Source organism: Protopterus annectens, chromosome 14.part0 (assembly GCF_019279795.1).
Source record: "Protopterus annectens isolate FY-2018-M chromosome 14.part0, PAN1.0, whole genome shotgun sequence".
Lineage (NCBI taxonomy): Eukaryota > Metazoa > Chordata > Ceratodontiformes > Protopteridae > Protopterus > Protopterus annectens.
The window spans coordinates 850,259,600-850,281,281 of NC_056748.1; the positions used below are offsets into that span (position 1 = coordinate 850,259,600).

Genomic DNA, 21,682 nt, shown 5'->3' on the forward strand with positions numbered 1-21,682 from the left:
CTATTCATAAACAAAGAGGGTTCTATTCATTCATATGTAATATTCTTCTCCACACAAAGACAAAAAGGAAAGAGATTTCCTTCTCTGTTTGCAGGAAGCTGAAGCTGTGGCACATGAAAGCTTGGGTGGCCATTATAGGTGCTTCAACAAGCCTTCATCAGGAAATCAGCTACAGTATGGGACATGGGCGTCTATAAAGTCTACTGTAATGGTTGTAGTAAGAGTCCCTATCCTCCTCATCCCTCAGACAGCAAACTAAATTAATCAAATTTGTTGAAAATCAAAAGCAGCTGAAGTGGCAAATCTGATAAGTTATGAAGTGTTTTGCAACCCAGCACCATGTAAGCCACGCCCCTACACACATTCATCCCACCTAACTTATATAAACATTAATGTCACAGTTGCACAAATAGACAGATGAGAAACATCCTAAAAGATGAAAACAAATAGCTCACACAACCGTGGTCTCACAGCAGAGGCAATAAATGCCAAAGCATTCCAGAACAAAGTGGGTATGAATGGGGAGATGTCATTTCTCCTGTTTTTATTTAATCAAGATAGATTACTGATTAACATGTACCATCTTCAGGCTCATCATGGCTGGGTACAGATATTACAGGTATCGCAATAGTGAAAGAAGAAAAGTTTGGGAAAGTTATGAGGTGTGGAGAGGGCCAATGAAAACAGTATTTGACGAAGTGAAGTAGAGTCAGAGGAGTTGAAATGGTTTTATGTTAGATGAAGGGGGTACAGGGGAGATAAAAGTTTAGAAAAGGATAGAGAGATTTTTTTTTTAAAGATTGTGTTAAGTTTATGTGAGAGATGATTAACAATGATGAAGATAGGTTATTATGTGTACCACTGACTTGTTTTATGTAACGTATTTTCGAAGTGAATGCGGGTGGTGAGATGCTGTTATGTTGTCATGTGACACCATGGTTGTAAGAAAATTTAAGGTTGTGGCTAAACATGTGGAAGGCAATGATGGATTTCACGAGTGTGGCAGTGACTCTCATGTTTGTGGAACTATTACAGAGAAGCTGTGCTGGGTGGAGTGTAGGTGGTTGTGAGAAAAGAGAAGTTGCAAGAGATTTGTGATTTAAGGTTGTAGGTGGCAGTTATTTATTTATTTTTGTAAGATGGCTACTGCAATACTGATTTGTGCATCATTTGGTATATATTGTAAACACTTGTACCATCACCACCACTACTGCTACATACTTGTCTCTGAATGGTAGTAATACAAAATCAGACAAAGGAGCTGCATTGGTGACTACATCACAAAGGTCTAGCTGGTGAAAGCAGGGTAAATATATTATGCTATAATTTTATAATCTGTAGGAATATTACTTTTTTTTTCCTGTTTGAAGAAACCTGAATCAGTTCAGATGAAGTAAAATCTTTAAAAGTACCCATTTCTTTTAACAGGCAAAGGTGTGAAAGACTTCATTGCGAAGAGGACCTTGGCCTTTTTCTTCCCAATGAAAAGCACTGGATACTACATTATCATATCAAAGGACAAATCATGTTTTTTTTTTTTTTTTTTAAGTTTACCAAGTTTCTGTACCTACTAACCACTTGACCTCCACTATGCACTGTGCCCATTCTTCTCCCTATCAAGACAGATATTATCAAAGGACATATATCTTCCCAATAGCCATTAGGATGTTCTTTTTCCTGGAGATGGTCCACCCCACTCCTTGGCAGATGAAGTAAGCACTCACCAAAGTCAAGGCTTGTTATTCCAATTCCAAAATACACACTTCTACATTAATCTTCTTCTTTAGCTGCTTTTTTCCCCAACTTTTAAATTTTATTTATTTAAATACACTAACTGCTGATAGGTATGCAGACCTAAAAAAAAAACACTTTGAATGAATCTTTAGGTGCCATTTGTCTGTGACAAACACAATTATGTACAGGCTTCAGTGGAAAATTAATGTAATTCCAAGTGCCTCTCCTGCAAAATAACTCAATTTCCTCACATAAAAAAGAAACTTCTGAATAGTTAGTGAATGAAAAACATACTCAAAAAACTACTCGAAATGGAAAACATGGTCAAGCATCAATGGCTTAAGTGTGTCAAGAAAATGGTATAGCATAATGTTACCTTCTTTTTGTGGTTAACTTTAAACCCACATTCTGTGGGCAGCAACATAAGAACTACTACTATCAACTGGGGGGATTCAAAGAATGGAAAAAGCAGGCCACATGACTGACAGCGGGGAGTCAAAGCTCATACAGTCTTACAGAAAAGAACCTCTGATATTACTCTATGGGAACAAATTAATTTCAAGCACATAAGTGAACATGGGGCAGCAAGGTGGTGGAATAGGCAGTGTTGTCAACTCACAGAAAGAGGTTCTCTGGTTTGATTCTCAGCTAGGGTGCCTTCTCTGTGGAGTCTGCATGTCTTCCTCGGTTTAGTGTGGGTTTTCTCACATATTCCAGAGATACGCTGTATGTGGATTGGGCACCTCTCTTTCGGCTGTTCCCATTAGGGATCACCACAGTGGATCATCTATTTCCATTTCTTCCTGTCCTCTGCAACTTGCTCTGTCACACTACCTACCTGCATGTCCTCTCTCACCACATCCATAAACCTTATCTTAGGCCTTCCTCATTTCCTCTTACCTGGCAGCTCCATCCTTAGCATCCTTTTCCCAATATACCCAGCATCCCTCCTCAGCACATGTTCAAACCAACGCAATATCACCTCTCTGGCTTTGTCTCCAAACCGTCCAACCTGAGCGGACCCTCCAATATGCTGATTCCTAATCCTGTCCATCCTCGTCACACCCAGTGCAAATCTTAACATCTTTAACTCCGCCATGTCCAGCTCTGACTCTTGCCTTTTTGTCAATGCCACCATCTCCAACCCATACAAGACAGCTGGTCCCACTACCCTCTTTTAGACCTTCCCTTTCACTCTTACTGGTACCATTCTGCACAAATCACTCCTGACACTTCTCCACGCATTCCACCCTGCCTGTACTTTCTTCTTCACCTCTCTTCCACACTCACCATTACTCTAAACTGTTGATCCCAAGTACTTAAACTGATCCATCTTCGCCACCTCTACTCCTTGTATCCTCACCATTCCTCTATCCTCCCTCCCATTCACACACACACATATTCTGTCTGAGTCCTGCTGACCTTCACTCCTCTCCTTTCTAGAGCATATCTCCACCTCTCCAGGGTCTCCTCAACCTGGTCCCTACTCTCACTACAGATCACAATGTTATCTGCAAACATCATAAGTCCACGGGGCCTCCTGTCTGATCTAGTCTGTCAACCTGTCCATCACCACTGCAAATAAGAAAGGGCTCAGAGTTGATCCTTGATGTAAATCCACCTCCACTTTAAAAGCATCCGTTACTCCTACCGCAGACCTCACCACTGTCACACTACCCTCGTACACATCCTGTACCACTCTTACTTACTTCTCTGACACTCTAGACTTCCTCATACATACAACACCACAGCTCCTCTTTAGGCACCCTGTCATATGCTTTCTCTAAATCCACAAAGACACAATGCATCTCCTTCTGACCTTCTCTATATTTCTCCATCAACACTCTCAGAGCAAACATCACATCTGTAGTGCTCCTTCCTGGCATGAAAGCATACCGCTGATCACTAATCACCTCCTTTCTTAACCTAGCTTCCACTACTCTTTCCCATAACTTCAAGCTGTGACTGATCAATTTTATCCCTCTGTAGTTACTACAGCTCTGCACATCACCCTTAATTCTTAAAGATAGGTACCAAAACACTTCTTCTCCACTCCTCAGGCATCATCTGACCTTCCAAGATTTCATTAAACAAGCTGGTTAAAAACTCCACTGCCACTTCTCCTAAGCACCTCCATGCTTTCACTGGTATGTCATCTGGGCCAACAGCCTTTCCATTCTTCATTCTCTTCATAGCTGTCCTTACTTCCTCCTTGCTTATCTGTTTCACTTCCTGATTCACTATTCCTACATCATCCAACCTTCTCTCTCCCTCATTCTCTGCATTCCTCAAACCCTCAAAGTACTCTTTTCATCAGCCCCTCAAAGTACTCTTTCCATCTGCTCAACACACACTCCTCGCTTGAGTACGTTTCCCTCACTATCCTTTATCACCCTTACTTACTGCACATCATCTCAGTCCCTCTGTGTAGCCAGTTGGTACAGTTCCTTTTCTCCTTCTTTAGTGTCCAAACTTTCACACAACTCTCCATATGCCTTATCCTTAGCCACCTTTCTTTTTGCCATGCACCTCATCTCCTTATACTCCTGTCTACTTTCTTAATCTCTCTGACAATCCCACTTCTTCACCATTCTCTTCCTCTGTATACTCTCCTGTACTTCCTCATTCCACCACCAGGTCTCCTTCCTCTGTCCAGATGTCACATGAAGCACCTTTATAGCTGTCTCCCTTACCAGCTCTGCTGTAGCTCCCCTGCTATTCGGTAACTCTTCATTGCCCCCCCCCGGTGCCCATGTTAACTCTTCCCTGAACTCCACCTCACAATCACGCTTTAACTTCCACCATTTAATCCTTGGCACTGCTCTTGCACTCCTCCTCCTCTTGCATACCCTCATCCAACAGACCACCATTCTATGCTGCCTAACAACACTTTCCCTGTCACCACTTTACAGTCTCCAATCGCCTTCAGAATGGCCCTCCTGCATAGGATATAATCCACCTGTGTGCATCTTCCTCCACTCTTGTACATCACACTATGCTCCTCCCTCTTCTTAAAATTTGTATTCACCAAACCCATGTCCATCCTTTTCGCAAAATCCGCTATCATCTGACCTTCTGCATTCCTCTCTAACACCATACCTACCCATCACTTCCTCATCCCCTCTGTTCCCTTCGCCAACATGCCCATTGAAATCCGCTCCAATCACCAGTCTCTCACCCTTGGGTACACTCACCACCACTTCATCCAACTCATTCCAAAATTTTTCTTTCTCATCCATCGCACACCCAACTTCCGGTGTGTATGCACTAACATTCATCATTACACCATCAATTTCCAGCTTCATAAACATCACTATCCAAACTCTTTTCACCTCCAAAACACTTTTGGCATACTGTTCCTTCAGGATAACCCCTACCCCAATAATCCTGCCATCCACACCATGATATAACAATTTGAACCCACCTCCTATACACCTGGCCTTACTCCCCTTCCATCTGGTCTTTTGCATGCACAATATATAAACCTTCCTTCTCTCCATTATATCAGCTAGCTCTCTCCCTATACCAGTCATAATGCCAACATTCAAACTTCCTACCCTCGCTACTACACTCCTAACCTTCCTCCTCTCTTCCTGCCTTCAGGCATGCCTTCCCCCTTTTCTTCTCATTCGGCCAACAGTAAACCAATTTCCACCAGCACCCTGTTGGCTAACAGTACTGGTGGTGGTCATTGTTAACCTGGGCCTCGACCAATCTGGTATGGAAATCTGTATTGTTGTCCGCATGTGTCATATGGCAGAGGTTTTACACCGGATGCCCTTCCTGACGTAACCCTCCCCATTTATCCAGGCTTGGGACTGGCACGAAGAAATGTACTGGCTTGTGCATCCCCAGTGACTAGGTTATGTGGATTGGACACTCTAAATTGGCCATAATGTGAGTGCATATATGCATGGTATGGAAGAACAAAACAAGGCATGGCTAACCATCTGTCGATTTGAACATTGGCTATAGATGACTGTCACTGTTGAAGTGACACCATGACCCCATGTGGACAAATGGGAAAAATGGGTTGGGAATGGATGGATGGTCAGTGAACTTATGGTTCAGAGATTGGTCTGAAGCCTCAGTCATTATGCCAAGTCTTCTGCACTAAAAATAGACCATGAGTGTAGCAGTTCACTACCTTCTTTGCCAGAATTATTCTTATTCTGGGGAATAAACAACTAAAGCATGAACTGCTTCTTAGGGGTTGCTGTCTTTATGACAGAGGTACTAATGTAAGATTTCCTGCAAGAGAATACTTCTTTAAATTAATGTAAATACTCAGTCTTCTACAGAGTTAAGAAGTGCTGTAAAAAGATGGGCCCAATTAACTCTCATAAGCATCTTAATAGCATCCAGTAGAGATGGTAACAGCTATATGGCCTGCTTTGGTGTAGTCTGAATAGGATACACTACACAAGGTATCAACTACAGGGTTAGCTATGGTGCCATGCATGGTTTTGCTAAAGGTCAAGGTTGGTTATGGGAAGACAGTCCACAATAATACTGCCCACTCTGACCCCAAAAAAATATCTAATATCCTAGCTAACAGATTAGTGCAAAATTTTACTCCACCCACAGTTAACCATTATTCCACACATTCCACATTCACAGCCATCTCATGTAATTACTATAGAGTAAGTCCTGTCACCTCTCAAAAGTTAACACCACCTCACCAATGGGCCCAGATAACATTACCAGGTGCCAGATTATCAGTACCAAATATGTCCTAATTGAGCCCCTTATTTAACCTTATTAAGCATCTCCACTGGTTACATTACTAAAGCCTGAAAAACAGCCATTGTAATGCCATTGGATAAGGTAGCCCAGCAAAAGACCCCAGTAACTACACGCTCATTAGTTTCACTATTCTCATATGTAAAGTTATGGAATGTACTATCTCAGGTATCATCTCATACCTCATTAATCTGGATATTGATAATCTGTTAACCCTGGACACTGACAGAAACCATGTGGTTATAGATGCAGGTGACACTCCTGAAAGCAAAAAAAGTTACCAATTGAGTATCACAGGGCACAGTGCTAGTCCCTCTGCTATTCAGCATATATTTCTTAGACGTTTAGGCCAACGTTTCTGGCAAATAGTTATATGAGCCAACAGATGAATGTAAATTGTAAGTTGTTACTTTGTCTTCTTCTGACTCACAACTGCTCCAACATAGGGTAGACCATGTTAACAAATGGAACAAGGACAATGGTCTTAAATTAAGTGTGAAAAACTGTAGTACAGCTAATTTTGGTAATCAAAACTTCTTCCAATGTCATATAGTTGACAACAGCCCTCCAATCAGACACTGTTGTAGGAGATCTGGGTGCTCTTTTTGATAATTCTTTAGTTTTTCATCATCATGTCTCTGCAGTAGTTAAGAAAGCCTTCCATCTCCAAAGGCATCTCCACTAGATCTAGTCTTAATTCCCCTATACTACTATCATAACATACCCATTGTAAATCTTTTGGTCTACTTTTTCCATTCTTTGAATCCCCCCATTTGATAATAATATGCTACAGCATTCTTGAGGCTGATGAATGGAATTCTTAGTCCCCATACAGTATGTGCAGCAACCTACTTGGATGATATGGTAATATTTTGAGAATTATGAAAAACTTCTCCCTAAAGTCCACCCATTTTAAATTTCCTCTGTCAAGCTGGATTTGCTGCTAACATTGCTAGGAACAGATTAGACCTGGTAGAGAAGCCTGCTGTTTAGGGTATGTAATAGGCCAAGAGATAATGAAACAGTGGGCTGAAAATGTTGAAGCCATGCAAAATTGACCCATTCCAACCACTAAGAAAAGCGTTAAGACTTTACTAGGCCTGGCTTACTATTACTGAGTGTATTTCTGAATTGGTGCCATTGTTTGCATTCCTGACTGACGTGACCAAGGCTAAGGCTCCCTTGAAAGATAAGTGAGCATCGGCAGCAGAAAAGGTCTTTGTGCAATGGTAAGTATATGCTGTGTGGAACAAATGTCAGTAATTCCAGATTTTTTTCAGTCAGGTCTTATAGGTTTAGTCTCTGAATAAAAACTAATTAGGTTCATAGGTGTTGCAGTTCATACTAGGCTATCTGCTTAAGGGCATTTACAAGCCTAGCCCATAGTTATGTTTCGCCACCCCTTTGGATTTGAATAACCCTCTGTCCTATCATTTTGCTGTGCACTCTGTCAAGCAGTGACACTTCCTCCATCCCACAAGGTATATTCCTCTGATCCCATCCATTGGCCAGATTCCTCTTGAACAAGGCCAGCGGTATCTTGGTGATGTACGGATTTGTTCCACAGCATAGGAGTCTCTGGGTGATGAATCTGTCCTCAACCGCGTTCATGTTATAACCATGTCGAGGTTTAAGTCTCCGGTCTTGTGGTTCTGGGGATCTAGATTTTTGAGGTGAAGAAGCATATTTCAGTCATCTGGGTCTGACTATATTTTATATGTCCCTTTATCCTCACGGTGAGGCACTTTTGGGGAGACTGAATAGAGCTGGAGTTCTTTCGAGAGACATATTGAAGACATATTTTGAGGTCCTTTATCACTTTTGGTGAGGTGTCTTGGGGCCTTTCAAGCTGCAGCAGATTGATCTAGGGATGAATTCTGAGCAGGGGTGTGCTCAATCATGATGTTTTCCTTGATGAGTACAGGGGCGATGACCTGATGTGATCCTAGATGAATCGCTGGGTGATCAGGTGGGCGATCCTAAAGGTTTCCTAACTACTTTAGCAACATGAATGTACTAGCTAGGCTACTGTCAACCTGGGTCCCAGATCCTGATGACTTTTGGCGTGCTCAGTGGATTGCCACCTATGGTAGCTAGGAAGTAACCTTATTTTTCCGAAGAATATGACTATGCATTTTTGCCGTTTATCTGGCAGGTATGGCTCTGGCACCAGTCTGCTGTTTCTGTTGAGGCCCTTCTGGCATGGTCTGTATCCAGATCAGTTTCGACTATAAAGCGCCCAGTTTGCAGTCATGTCAGCCCTTTGTCAACATAACCTCTGTGTTTGAGACAGAAAAGTAGTACCCGAACAAGAGTGGACCCAGGACTGACCCTGTAGGACACCACTTGCTTGACAGGCTTGGTCTGACATGGCTCCAGCAACTCTGACCCATGGGTTTCTGTCCTTAGCCAGTTTACGCCATCTTGTATTGTGCTCAAGGTCATTCAAGATGATGAGTTTTCGATGATACCTGAGTGGGGGAATTATTGTGTCGAGAGAAGGCCTTTGCCAATTAGGGTATTTCAGATGGACTGCACCCTCATCAATGGCCTTGGTGAACTGGATGAAAAAATTGACCAAGTTTAGGAAACGAGATTTGACTTTTCCAAAATAAACTAGGTTGGATCAAAGTCTGATAGTTCCCTATGTCTTTGTTATGAGTTCCATTACGATCTCTCCACTCACTTGCATATAAGGCTTATCAAGCTAATGGGGCGATAATTTCAGGGTCTGTGGAGGCACATATGAAGTGGGACCACAGTGCATGTTTTTCCCTCCTTGGGTGAGGTATCCTGAGGTGGGCTAGATTAAACAGCTGTAGCCTAACTGTGGGTTTAATTCCTCGTTGAGGTTAAGTGAAACGCATGACAGGACACCATCGGTCCCATGGATGCTGTGTTTTATATAGTGAGGGGCAGTTCTCACCTGGGTTGGGAGGATGTTTGAGGGGGCTACAATCCTCTCAGCCAGATATTTGGCCTTTTGGGGAGGGAGAGTTTACTCAATCATCCAGCCAGTATGTTGGCAATGTGTGTAGGTTCAGTAATTTCATTTTTTTGAACTAATTCTGAGCATATAAGGGTTTCCTCCTGGAGTTTCTGTTTATATAGCTAAAGAAGGCCTTATCTTGGTCTTTTTTTATGAGAGTGATTTTTCTCTCAAAATTTAAGAGAGCTCTTAGCTTGAGAGCTCTTAGTTTTTGCCTAATAGTCAAAGGTGTGCTTCTCCCTTGTTGTAGAGCTTCTCCTAGTGGCACTCCTTTTGTTGTGAGGCTTGTTTGTAGGCTGGGGTCCACCCTTTAGTTTTGTTTGGGATTACAGAGAGTTTTAGTTTTGTTTGGGATTTTGGTCCATGCAGTCCTGTAGGTGCTAGTAGAGGCATTTGTAAATGATTCAGCCCGGTTTGAGTAATGTTTACCACTGGCTCAGGGGCTTAAAGAAGTGTAGAGTTTTAGAAGTGTGAAATCGACACCGAGAGTTTTTTCACTGTGCATTTTTTGTTTCAGGTAGAAGTGGGATGAGACTCAGCGAGACAAGTTTATGATCTGATCACCGGTATCTTCCCGGGTTCCGGTGTTGAACATTTGATCCCATATGATGATGAGATCAAGTATGTTATGTCTCTCCCTCTTGTGGGTGACTAGCTGTTCCATTCCCATGGCATTTGGTTTATAGACTCGGAATCTTTGGGTTAGAGTGTTCGGGGGCTTGAGTAGTGTTCCTAGTCTATATTAGAGATGATTCCCAGAGTCACCTAGTATGATGGTGTCCATTTATCCATTTATCCCCTCAATGGAAGGCCATGTGAGGTTGTGAGGTTCCTGAGTTTGAGGAAAGTGGCCTGTAACATGCTACAAATTGAGAGCAGTCTTGCCTGTAGTTAGTGCACCTGGATGGTCTCCACGATGCATCGTCGTTGCCACTTGAGGTGTGGTGGGTGTCCTTTATATATATGGACCCCCCTCTTTCTTAAGTGTTGATTTTGTTTTTGGGGCCCAGAGCGCAGAGGTGTGACCTGTTAGTGCTGGGGTGCTCTCAGGAGCCTTATTTGTGTGTGCCGCTTAGCCGGTTTTATAGCAGGGAGCTAAGGGAGCCAGGAATTGGCCCAAAATCCACCAATGGACTACTAGTTTCTGGCTGAAAACCACTAAAATCGACAAAAGGCTGCTGGTTTCCAGTGCTTCCCCAATTCCCACCAGGTTAAAAGAAACTTCCCTTCCTAATAAGGTAAATGGATCATAACAGGAACTAAAAACAACAAAGGGGTAACATCAGCAACTCTGAAAACTGGGACTACTCTAGTTCCAGCAAGGCGGAAACAAGAGATTTTTTACAAGAGATTTTTGACAAGGAAAAGAAACAGACAAAAAATGCTATAAATGCTGTGTAAATCAAGCAAGAAGCGACTTTAGTGTAGCCTACAGAAAACAATTTGCACAATTAGCAAATTAAAGCAATAAACAGTGTAAAATGCAGAAATCAATTTAAAGTAGCAGTAAAATGGCTAAAATGCAGTCGCTAGCTTAATAACAGTGGGAAAGCCACAAAAATACTTTTCTTATATCTGGTAGAAAGTCACTCTTTAGCTCTCTGTCCTTCCTAATAAGGCAATGGATCAGTAACAGGAAACCACGAGGATCTGTGCTGAGTTGGTTGTTTTATAGCAGGGGCTGAAAGGAGAAAATTAGCCCAAAATGATCAATGGACTACTAGTTTCTGGCTGAAACTTCACCACAGTGCTTCCCACTCCCACTGGTAAGCAAAGAAACTTCCCTCCTTCCTAATAAGGCAATGGATCAGTAACAGGAACTAAAACAAAGCCCCTCTAGTTCAGTAAGGCGGAAAACAAGAGTTTTTTTTTTACAGAAGTGTGTAGCCTACAGAAATAATTTGCAACAATTAGTAACTTTAGCTTAATAACAGTGGGAAATGATGTGAATTCTTCTGATGTAGTCATAGGTGCATTTTTGTTTCTGGTTATCAGAGGGTATGAACATCCCATTGGCTACATGAGCAGAAAACTCAGCAATGTTAAGAAATTGTGTTCAGCATTCATAATAGCAGTTTATAATTAAATGGTCTTCTGCCACCCTGAAGTATTACCTGTTAGTGAGATTGCTTTGCTAACTGACCATGACACTTTCCAGTGGCTCTTCAAAGAGAGAGAAATCCAAAGCTGTCACAATGAGGTTTAAACCTGTAACTTTAATTTTAAGGTTTTTTAAATGTAGATGTGCTGTCTTAGGAGTACCATCTGTCCATTAGGATTAGAACTGGTGGTTCTGTGCAGGGGCAGGTGGGGGGATGGAGCATGTAACATATAAAGATTGAACCAGAGGCCAAGTCAGAGGATGTCACTGCTGTTGAGCCAAAGAAACATGCCAATGAGTACAGAAAAGAACATGAAACAGGCAGGCAAGTTATTCCGTTAGTAATTAAGTGAGAATGCCTGCTTAATAGTAATGTATCAGGACAACTTCCTCAAGGAAATATATTTCTGACCACTGGAAGCAGTCTTGGGGAATAACAAAGGTAAATGGTATCCTGAAGGGCTGAAGCCAGAAGAGATGAGGGATGGTGGGTGTCCTACCTGTTAAAATCTTGTAGATATGTTTTGTAGACCTTTTGCAAATACTTGTGAGACTGAATAAAATGACTGGAAGCAATGGTGCAACGGTAGCGTTGTCGCCTCACAGCAAGAGGTTCTCCCGTTCGATTCTCGGCTGGAGCACCTTGTGTGTGGAGTCTGCATGTTCTCCCCGCGGTCAAGTGGTGTTCAAAAGACATGCATGAATGGGCGTGCCTTCGTTGAAGGTTGGGCGTCGGGCTGGCACCTCGGCACCGTAAAAATTGGCTGCCAATCATTAGCAGATCGGAGTTCTGCTGTGGCGACTCCTAACCAGGAAAAGCCGAAAGAAAAACAACAACAACATGTCTCATGTTGCTGCTCTCCAGATATAGTTTCTCACCAGACTCCTTATTAAATAGTGTCCCTATTGGCATATATTTGTATAAACATATCACTCAGCTTGAGACCTCAGAGGTTCCTGACTAAAAGGAAAAGTGGCCAAAAAATATTAGTTATCAAGACAAACTGGTAGCAGTTTGTGTATTGTCAGTTTCTTATAAACTCCTCCATGGAGATATATATATGCAGCCTTTCTAGATATTCAAGGTCCTATCCTCTGACTTCTATTCTTTCACAGAGCAAATGGTTCCTCAAATACCAGATTAAAGAAAATAAACCTATAATCAACAAATAAACAAGACACATCAGCGAGATAAATTCATATTCTAGTGTATCCCCAAACTCAAAAACAAACCTCCAGTACGTCAAGCAGAGTAGCACCCTTGCTGTCTTCAAGATAAACCTAAATAACTGGATGGGTTGCCTCAAATTCTTCCCTGGTATACCTTCTATTGCCCTGTTTTAGGCTACAGGGAACATTTGCATATGGATTATTGGTTAGTTAGGCTTTCAGTGGTCTGCAGACTGATTGCCTAGTACATACTTACGAACCTAGGATGCAAATCCTAAAACTACAAGGCTGAATGTCTAAAATGATACTGACATATTCATAGACTAGCAAAGTCATTATATATATATATATATATATATATATATATATATATATATATATATATATATTTATTTATTTATTTTTATTTATTTATTTTTAATTTTGGGGGAGTGGTCCCCAGCTCCTTATCCTATCAAACATAAGATAAGAAACCGCCAAACCCCAATGAAATACAATCACCTCTAAGGTCACAATATTTGGAAAGAATGCATGCAATAACTTCACTGAATCAAAGTCAGACCCCATTGTTTGGGAGGTATCACTGGTCCTACTGAAATCATACAATTGCATTCTCCACTTGACATGGTAGTTCTGGGACAACTGTTTTTTATCTTGGAAATATAGAAGAATATTGCCAAAACTGCGATTTTCCAGTAATCAATGAAGTATTTGGCACCATCTTGGGTGTTCCATCTAGCACGTTTCTGCTGTCCCCTACAGAAAATAAATGGTGCTTGAGGCTTTACTGCCTGTAACCATTTTTCCTCAGATGACAGCGAAAGACAAAATGGTGTGAATTCTGATCTCCTAGCTGAAACTGTGCTGATGAAGATATTTGGAATGAGAAGGCTGCTCTTGAATTCTCTGTAAAACAACTGAAACCAGTGTGTGTGTGTGTGTGTGTGTGTGTGTGTGTGTGTGTGTGTGTGTGTGTGTGTGTTATGGGACAGCATATTTAGCTGAAATGGAACTTTGCCTGACCCCATACCACTGCACATGTGTTGGATGGATAGAATTAAATCTGCCTCAGTACACACTGCACAGGTGGAGGAAAAGGACCAACAAAGACTGGAAAATGAAGTAAACCAATCAGAGACTGATATCAGCTAGGCACCCAAAGCATCCTGTAGGGCTTCTGAAGATAGTGTCTGGCAAATAACTGGAAAGGGTGATGACAGCTACTGCACCATCATCATAGTTATGCAGAATGAACTGATAAAACATGTGTGAAGGGGCACAGTAGTTGTTTCCGGGGTGCAACACAATGGGTGTGGTCATTGACTCCTGATGAAACAAAGCCTGCTTCAGCCAACCCCAGTGGTATAGTAGAACGAAGTGAACTACAGTCCAGGTGACCAGAATATAAGTAGTAGCTGAGGCACTGATGGAACTGTCAGGGTAGGAAAGGCATGTTCATCTATGGATGGAAATGGGATGAACCAGGATGCATACAGTCACAATCCCTCACAGAAGGATTGGTGGTGCAGTGTCTCTTTCTCAGGCAGACTGTAAAGCCCAATGCACTCATGGGGTGGGGGGGTGTTGTCAGTTCCAATGGTGATGAGGGTGGAGTCTCCCCCTAGCCAGGATACAGCAGTTTGGCCATACAAAACACTCATTGCCAAGACACAGGAGAGAGTAAACACCATCATTAATAATTCATGCCTGCATGTATGAAGTATCCTCCAAACTGTACTAGGTAATTTCCCAGTAGAGTCCATTGGGAGAAGCTTGATGGTCAGCAAGCAAAGGGATTAAAACACTTAAAAAAAAAGGCCAAAGCCTGCTGCAGATGATGGCATCTGTTAAATATGCAAATAGCATGCAAAAGTCAATTGTGAAAGAACTTGGCATAGTTGGAACACTAACTGATGTGTGTCCATTCCTAGCATCTGCAAGAAGTGGACTTACGTAAGATACATTTCTGGGCTAGTGGACAATCTGGTAGTGATCTACTGAATCAGGATTCTGCAGCAGTATTACTAAAGGTCTTGGCAAAACAGGTTCAGTCTACACAGGCAGAACTCACAGGTTCAGTCTACACAGGCAGAACTATCAAGCTGTCCCCAGGTAGGCCAGAGCAAAAGTGAGGAGTTGGAGCAGAAACAGAGAATATTTGAATATTGTTCCTCCTTCACGTGTGCTCTATCAAATAAGAATTTACATATTCCCTTATTTTCCTACTAGCATTTCTCACAGACACACTTCTCAGACCAATTCTGTGCAACCCTTCTAAAAAAATGTCTTGGTCAGATCTAGTTTTATTCAAGTTTTTAATTAGGAAAATTTTACCAAATGCTTCATCTTTGTTGATGCAGAAAAGTGAACACAGTGGTGACGTGGACTACATGTCTAGAATCTGCATAAATAAGATGAAAGTATCGGTAATGGATGGTACTAAAAAATGACAATTTTAAAAAAAACAAAGCTCTAGTCTTGCAATTGTTTTATGTTTTTTTTTAAAGTGCTGGAAGGAAGAGAAATGCATTACCTATATGTAATGACTTGGGTGCTAATAGAGTCAGGCAGTCACCATCTACCTTATAGAAATGAAATATCGAACATCACACAATAAGTCAAAGAATATATTGCATACTACTTAGCTAATGGAATCAGCTTGACTCAAAGGCTTTCAGGGACTTTACTCTGCAGCACAGCAACCAGATTGCAAACTGATTTATTTATATTGACAAAACAAGACTGGCCAGCATTGTCAGTGGATAAGAGAGACCAAACACTCTCTCAAAAAGTCAATAAAACACCTTTGAGTTTTAAATGCAAGATTATGTCCAAAATATTCTCTTTTAAAAGACTAACCACCGCAGTTACTTAACTACATAAAGCTATTCTACGCCAGTGTTACATCAAATACAGCAAACAGGCAAAATGATTACAAACCTAACACCTTCAAATAAGTAGGAATTAAGTTTGTGTTCATACTCAAACTTCATTTATTCATTTATATTTGGTTGTGGAGGTCAGTGTCAGTTGCTTGTTCAACTAGCCTAAATACAGCAAGGTCTACCACTTGGAAAATATCAGCTCTTCCAGCAGACTGATGTCCTATGTACTCATATCATTCATCACACAACATAAGCAACTGCCTGAAAAACCTAAGGAATACAGTGTAAACAGTGAAATGTACTTAAACTGTTATAAAGTTAAATCACTGCTATTTTAGATGCATACTTAGCAGTTTATATGCGATGTGATGCTCATAAATCATGCATTTAACAGAAAGAGAGGCTTACCTAAATAAAGCAAGTGTTAAAGACCACAGGATTAGTGGTTTCCGAAGTTCAAATTTCGTGCGTTCTCTCATCAAATACTGACCACCAAAGATCAACATGACATAGATGGCTGAGAACGCAAAACATCGAGTCCTGTGAATAAAACAAACTACAAATGAAATTTCTCAGATAACCTTAATGATTAAACAGCTGAATTTTGCAAGACAAATGATAATGAAATGGTCTTACAGTGTTATAAGGGAAAAGTACAGTTGTGTAAGTAAACTTACCATAACAGAAGAAGTTCAAATAAATCACTGTTGCAGCATCCTAAGCTATTTGGGTCCTACACTCTGCACCAGCCAGCTTTTAAAAGCTAAAGGGCATCCCCACACACTCTAAATATCAAGAGCTCAACATAAGCTCCATATAGAATGGCAGTAAGAGCATAAAAGTCTTTAGAGTTTTTTTCTCCAAAATGGGAGGTAGTTGCCCTGAAAGGAAAAATGCTAGAAAGCATAACACAAGGGTAATTATATACAGATGGGTATCCATATCTACACCTTGGCAAAAGAAAGGGGATAGAAGGAGGGTACAGCTACTGTAACAGTAATCGATTAGAACATCTATTGATATGTACTATGGTCAATTACATAACTATTGCAGTAGACTAAACTATTTGTGTAGATTACCATAGTTTAGAAACTAAACTATTTGCGTAGATTACCATAGTTTACAGACTTGTTGTTGTCTTTCGTCTTTTCCCAGTTAGGGGTCGCCACAGCAGAACTCCAGTCCGCTAATGATTGGCAGTAGATTTTCATGAATGCAGAGGTGCCAGCTTGACATTCAACCTTCAGCGAAGGCACGCCCATTTACGCATGTCTTTCGAACGCCCACCAAACCGCGGGTAAAAGGAAAAATAAAAAAATCAAAAGTCCAGAAGTGAATGGTCCTATCAATGCCTATTCTGGACCTGAAAAAGCAGTCCAATTTGAAATGCTTTGTAAAAGAACGTACTGAGGACCATGTTCCTGCCTATAGAATACTTCAAGTCCACCCCTTTCCAAAAAGGCATCAAAGAAGCCAATGCCCCAATGGAATGGGTCACAACTCTGCCTAGAAGTGGCTTATTATCCGGACATCCAGATTATGAATTTTTATTCTTCTTTGTTTTTGGGGTTAGGAAAAAAGAAAAGGGGGATTAATATACAGTCTGAAAAAGTCTAGAACCACTTTAGACATAAAAGAATGACATGTTCCCAAAAAAAACATGTCCCCATGGAAAATGAAGTAGGATTTACTCACCATAAGAGCTTATAACTCAAATACTGTCCTAGCAGAAGTCAGAGCAAATCGGTAAAACAGTCTTCCATGTTAAAAATCTCAGTTCAGTCTGATGAGATGGAACAAATGGAAAAAGGGTTGGCTTTTCACGCACAAAATCAAGATCCCCAGGAGATGCCAAATGTTTTCTATGTGGATGGCTATGTAAAATCCCTTTAAAAAAACTATTTAACTTGGGTATAGGGAGAAAGGAGGGGATCCCAGGGCAGATAAGCAGATATAGCAACAAATGAACCTTGATAGAAGAGTAAGAAATGCCAGAAGAATATACCTCACATAAACATTCAGGAACCAGAGGCAGCTGGACATTAAAAAGGGTCATGGTCCTTGGAATTGCACCAGCCAGAAAATCTTTTTGAATTTACACATATACAACTTCCTAGTAGATTTTTCAGCCTCTTTCAATACCTGCAGTACTTTCTCGGAAAAAAAGTGCCTAAAAGGCATCAACACTTTATCATTCAGGCAGCCAAAGAGTTTCTACGTTGGAGCGTATCAAACAAGCCCTGTTTTGTGCAAGTAAATCCAGTCTGTGAGGAAGCCTATGGTAATTTCCTTTGGCTATTTTCAAAATGACAGAACCACTGTTGCCTGAGCTAAAAGGGAGTCACCACCACAATCTTTGAGGAGTCCTTCGGAATCTATAGAAGGACCCTGGAAAATCAGTAGAAAGGGCAGAAAGGCATACAGGAACATTTATGACCATGAGAATAAGATCTGTCTTTCTAACCTGTTTGCAAGAAATCATGGAACAGGAGTTCTGAGAGGGGGCAAACAGATATACTTGAGGTATTCCCCTCAGTGGATCAATTCTTGGAAGACCTACGGTGAAGCTTCCATTTACGAGGGTCTGCCTGGACCTGCTTACCTTCTCTGCTACAAGGTTTTACTCTGGTGGGATATATGAAGTCAGAAAAGTCAAACAGAGCTGAGTTGCTACCTCCCAAGCTAATCCTACAAGTCTGCAATGGAATAAGCTCTAGTACCCCATTTGTTTATGTACTACACCCTTTTGGTGTTGTCTGAAAACTTATAATGGTCCTGGGGACCAGAGACGATTTAGGGCTTTCAAAGCATTTATTACTGCCATCAACTCTAACATTTATGTGCTTTCTTCTATTAAGTTTGTTCCACAAACCGTGCACTTTCATACCGTTGGAAACTGCTACCCAGCCAAAGTCTGAAGCATATACTGTGAGATTGGAGACAAGGCAAAAGGGAGAACTGCAGAACTGGATTAGAAGAGATCTGTTCTACCCACCACAGAATCTCCCTCTCTCCTTACAACCCCCAAAATAGGGATCTGAAAAGACAAACAGCAAAGATGCTTAGTCCAGACTGGCCTGATTTAGACTTGAATCTTTTCATGTGAAGTCTGGCCAAGGGAATCATGGGGACTGTAGACACCATGTACCCCAGCAGTCTGAGAAGTTATCCTGGCAGATACCTACCATTGATGAGAAAGGCTCAGGAAGAACTTCTGGAACATCTCTACTTCGTCTAAAGGAATAAAAACAATTCCCAGGGTAGAATCTAATGGACATTCCGGAGAAAGAATTTCTGAGAGAGGATAAAAGAATATTTCTAAGGGCTCACTTGAAAACTCAGACCTAGTAGAAGATTATGGACACTTACTAACGACTTCTGACAGCTAAAAAAACAAACAATCGTGCAAATATGAAAATTGTGAATAATGTGAAGTCTGCAATATGAAATTACTGGACCCAGACATTTTGAGAAAGACAATCAAAAGGGTAAGACATAGAACTAATAATGTAAGTTAGATACAAAAAATCTTAGGTACAGAAAATCTTAAACATCTGAACCATTTGTCAGTGGGAATGTGACGGTAAACATCTTTGAAATCTAGATAAGCCATGAAAGCTAGTAAAGGGACAAGTAGTAACAGGGACTGAAAGGATAAGATTTTGATATTTGGGACCTTGGGAAAAAGATGTAGAAAGGAGAGGTCTAGTATAGACCTTCAAGCCTCTTCTCTCTTTGGAACCGGAAACATCATTGAATAAATATTTTGCCCATCTAGCAGGCAGATACTGGTTATATTACACCCAGCAAAAACATTTGTTGCAGAACTGGAGAAAACAGAAAGACTTGGTTTACTGGGCAAACAGGAATCCACTGGAAAAGAGGGAGGGACTCAGCTACCAGGTGTACCCCTGCTGAATTACTTTTAGAACAAATTTGTGTTAAGCAATTTGGGGCCCTGAAAGGAAGATGAAGACTTAGAGAGAGAGAGAGAGAGAGAGAGAGAGAGAGAGAGAGAGAGGAAATTATTATCACAATGGAAGGGTAAGGGAGCCTGAAAAGGCAAGTAGTCATTTTGACTTGATGGACTGTCCTTTGTTTGACAGGCTTTACACCCTTCTTTTTGGAGCATCCTTATTGCTTTTTTGAAATCCTATGTGGAATAGCATTGCTACTTACATTACTTTTTGAAAAAGGGGACTGAGGTATACGGAAACATTTTGTTTACCTTAAAATGGAAGACTGTAAGATCTGGGACACCCCTTGCATTAACTTTCCCCTCTCATTACACCCCTTAAGCACCTCAGCTGCAGAAAGATAAACAAAACATCCTTGTCCAGGGTAGAATTTAAGATCTCAGTTTTAACATCTTCAAGAAGGCTTTGAGAAGGTAGCTAAGCAAATCTTCTCGATTGACCTAGTAGCAGCATCTCTGAAGGCAATATCAGCTGCATCAGAAGAATACTTTAAAGCATGTCTAATTACATGAGAAGCAGATACTAAGGAGACAATCAACAACAGTTTCACTTCAGAATAATGTTGGTTAACCTTTGTATGTTCTCAAAGGTCATAAGTAAAAACTAACATATGAGCCTGGCAGCTTAAAATTCTGAATGTTAAACTGGCAGAAGGGTACACTTTCCACCGTAGTTTGTCAAAAGCTGTTCCATCCTTGCCAGAGGGAATGGAATTTGCAGTAGCAATCTGTTCAGCAGAAACAGTTTTGGATAGGAAAAAAAATCACTGGATGGTCCACTTTAGGGTTAGAAAACAAGTATTTATGAGTCGGCAGTACCCTGTAATACCTGTCAGACTTCCTAAGAGCAGGAGATTGACTGTCAGATAAACTACAAGCTGTGAGAAAAACATTCTCTAAATTAAATAAAACAGGAAGAACTGCTGCAGACTTGGAACATCCAAGTATAATAAAACACAAACATTTACTGGGAAATAAGAATTTTATTCTGTTCTTAATGAAAAACCTCTTTCACTTTACATAAAGTCTCAGACAAACATGTCTTCTGGAGAAGAAATCTGAATCAACACTTTAATGAGAATCTTCAGTTTGGGAAGAAAGTCTTGAAGCACAACACTCTCCCTTTAATCCCTACTGTTCTGACTGAAATTCAGTATCAGAAAATTAGGGCACTTTTTTCTTTTCCCCTTAAAAAGAGACAGTAGGAAGAGAAAAAAGCAGACAAATTATCTAGCAAATCCTAACAAATCTTCCCTGTTCATAGAAACTGAAATAGGAAAAGGCAAGGTTTTTTTTTTTTTTAAGAATTGCCTATGAAAAGAAAACAAAGACCAATCCATAGCAGAAATACTAATATGGGGGTCAAGATCCTTTTCCCAACTATGTGAAGGACCTTCACTTGCCCCTCCTCCCGAGACCAACAAGACTGGTCCTCCCTTGCTCATGCAAGGCATCCCTACAGCCATAAAAGATATGTCTATCCCCTAGTTCTTAGAGGCTTTAGATGTGACATCAGAGGGACTAGGGGAAAAAAGGATGAGTAGTCTAAGGAACTAATTCTGGCTACAACAGAGTCATCCACCAGCAGCTGGGCATAAATGGAGCCAGCATGACATGAAAAGACTTCCTGACTACTTTTTTCTTCTAGCAGACAAGGGAAAGAATAACAGTGGAGACCAGTAGCCGTTCCATAGGTTCAGCTGCGAAGGAAGCACTGAGGATGGGAATCATAGCCAGAAAGAGTCGGCAAAGCTTTAAATAGCTAGCTGAAGGCTTTGATGTAAGAAAACAACTGACAGTCCCCCAAATGCACAATACCCTGCCCTAACACACAAAACTTGTATAAACCCATTAGAAAAAAAAGTAACAAAACAGATAATTTATACAGTTTGTTCACATAAGCATCAACAAACAACAAACCAAATTAACTCTATAAGAAGTGAAAGTCCATAACATACCCCTTTCCTAGCATAAACTAAAAATTATGACAAAAAAAAAAAACACATCAGCCTCACAAAAAATAATTTTAGGGGAAGGTTTTTCCCAACAAGGGACTGCACTTCGGTGGCAAGAAAGCTTTGAGA

The 21,682-nt window shown here is 40.9% G+C and overlaps 1 protein-coding gene across 1 annotated transcript in view; it reads right to left on the bottom strand.

Moving 5' to 3' along the window:
• LOC122789292 (elongation of very long chain fatty acids protein 6-like) overlaps positions 1–21,682 on the bottom strand; it is a 201,691-nt gene that overhangs the window by 146,344 nt on the left and 33,665 nt on the right. The window contains exon 2 of the mRNA XM_044056605.1: positions 16,031–16,162. Within this exon, the coding sequence (XP_043912540.1) occupies positions 16,031–16,162 (132 nt within the window). The remainder of the gene's footprint in view (positions 1–16,030; positions 16,163–21,682) is intronic.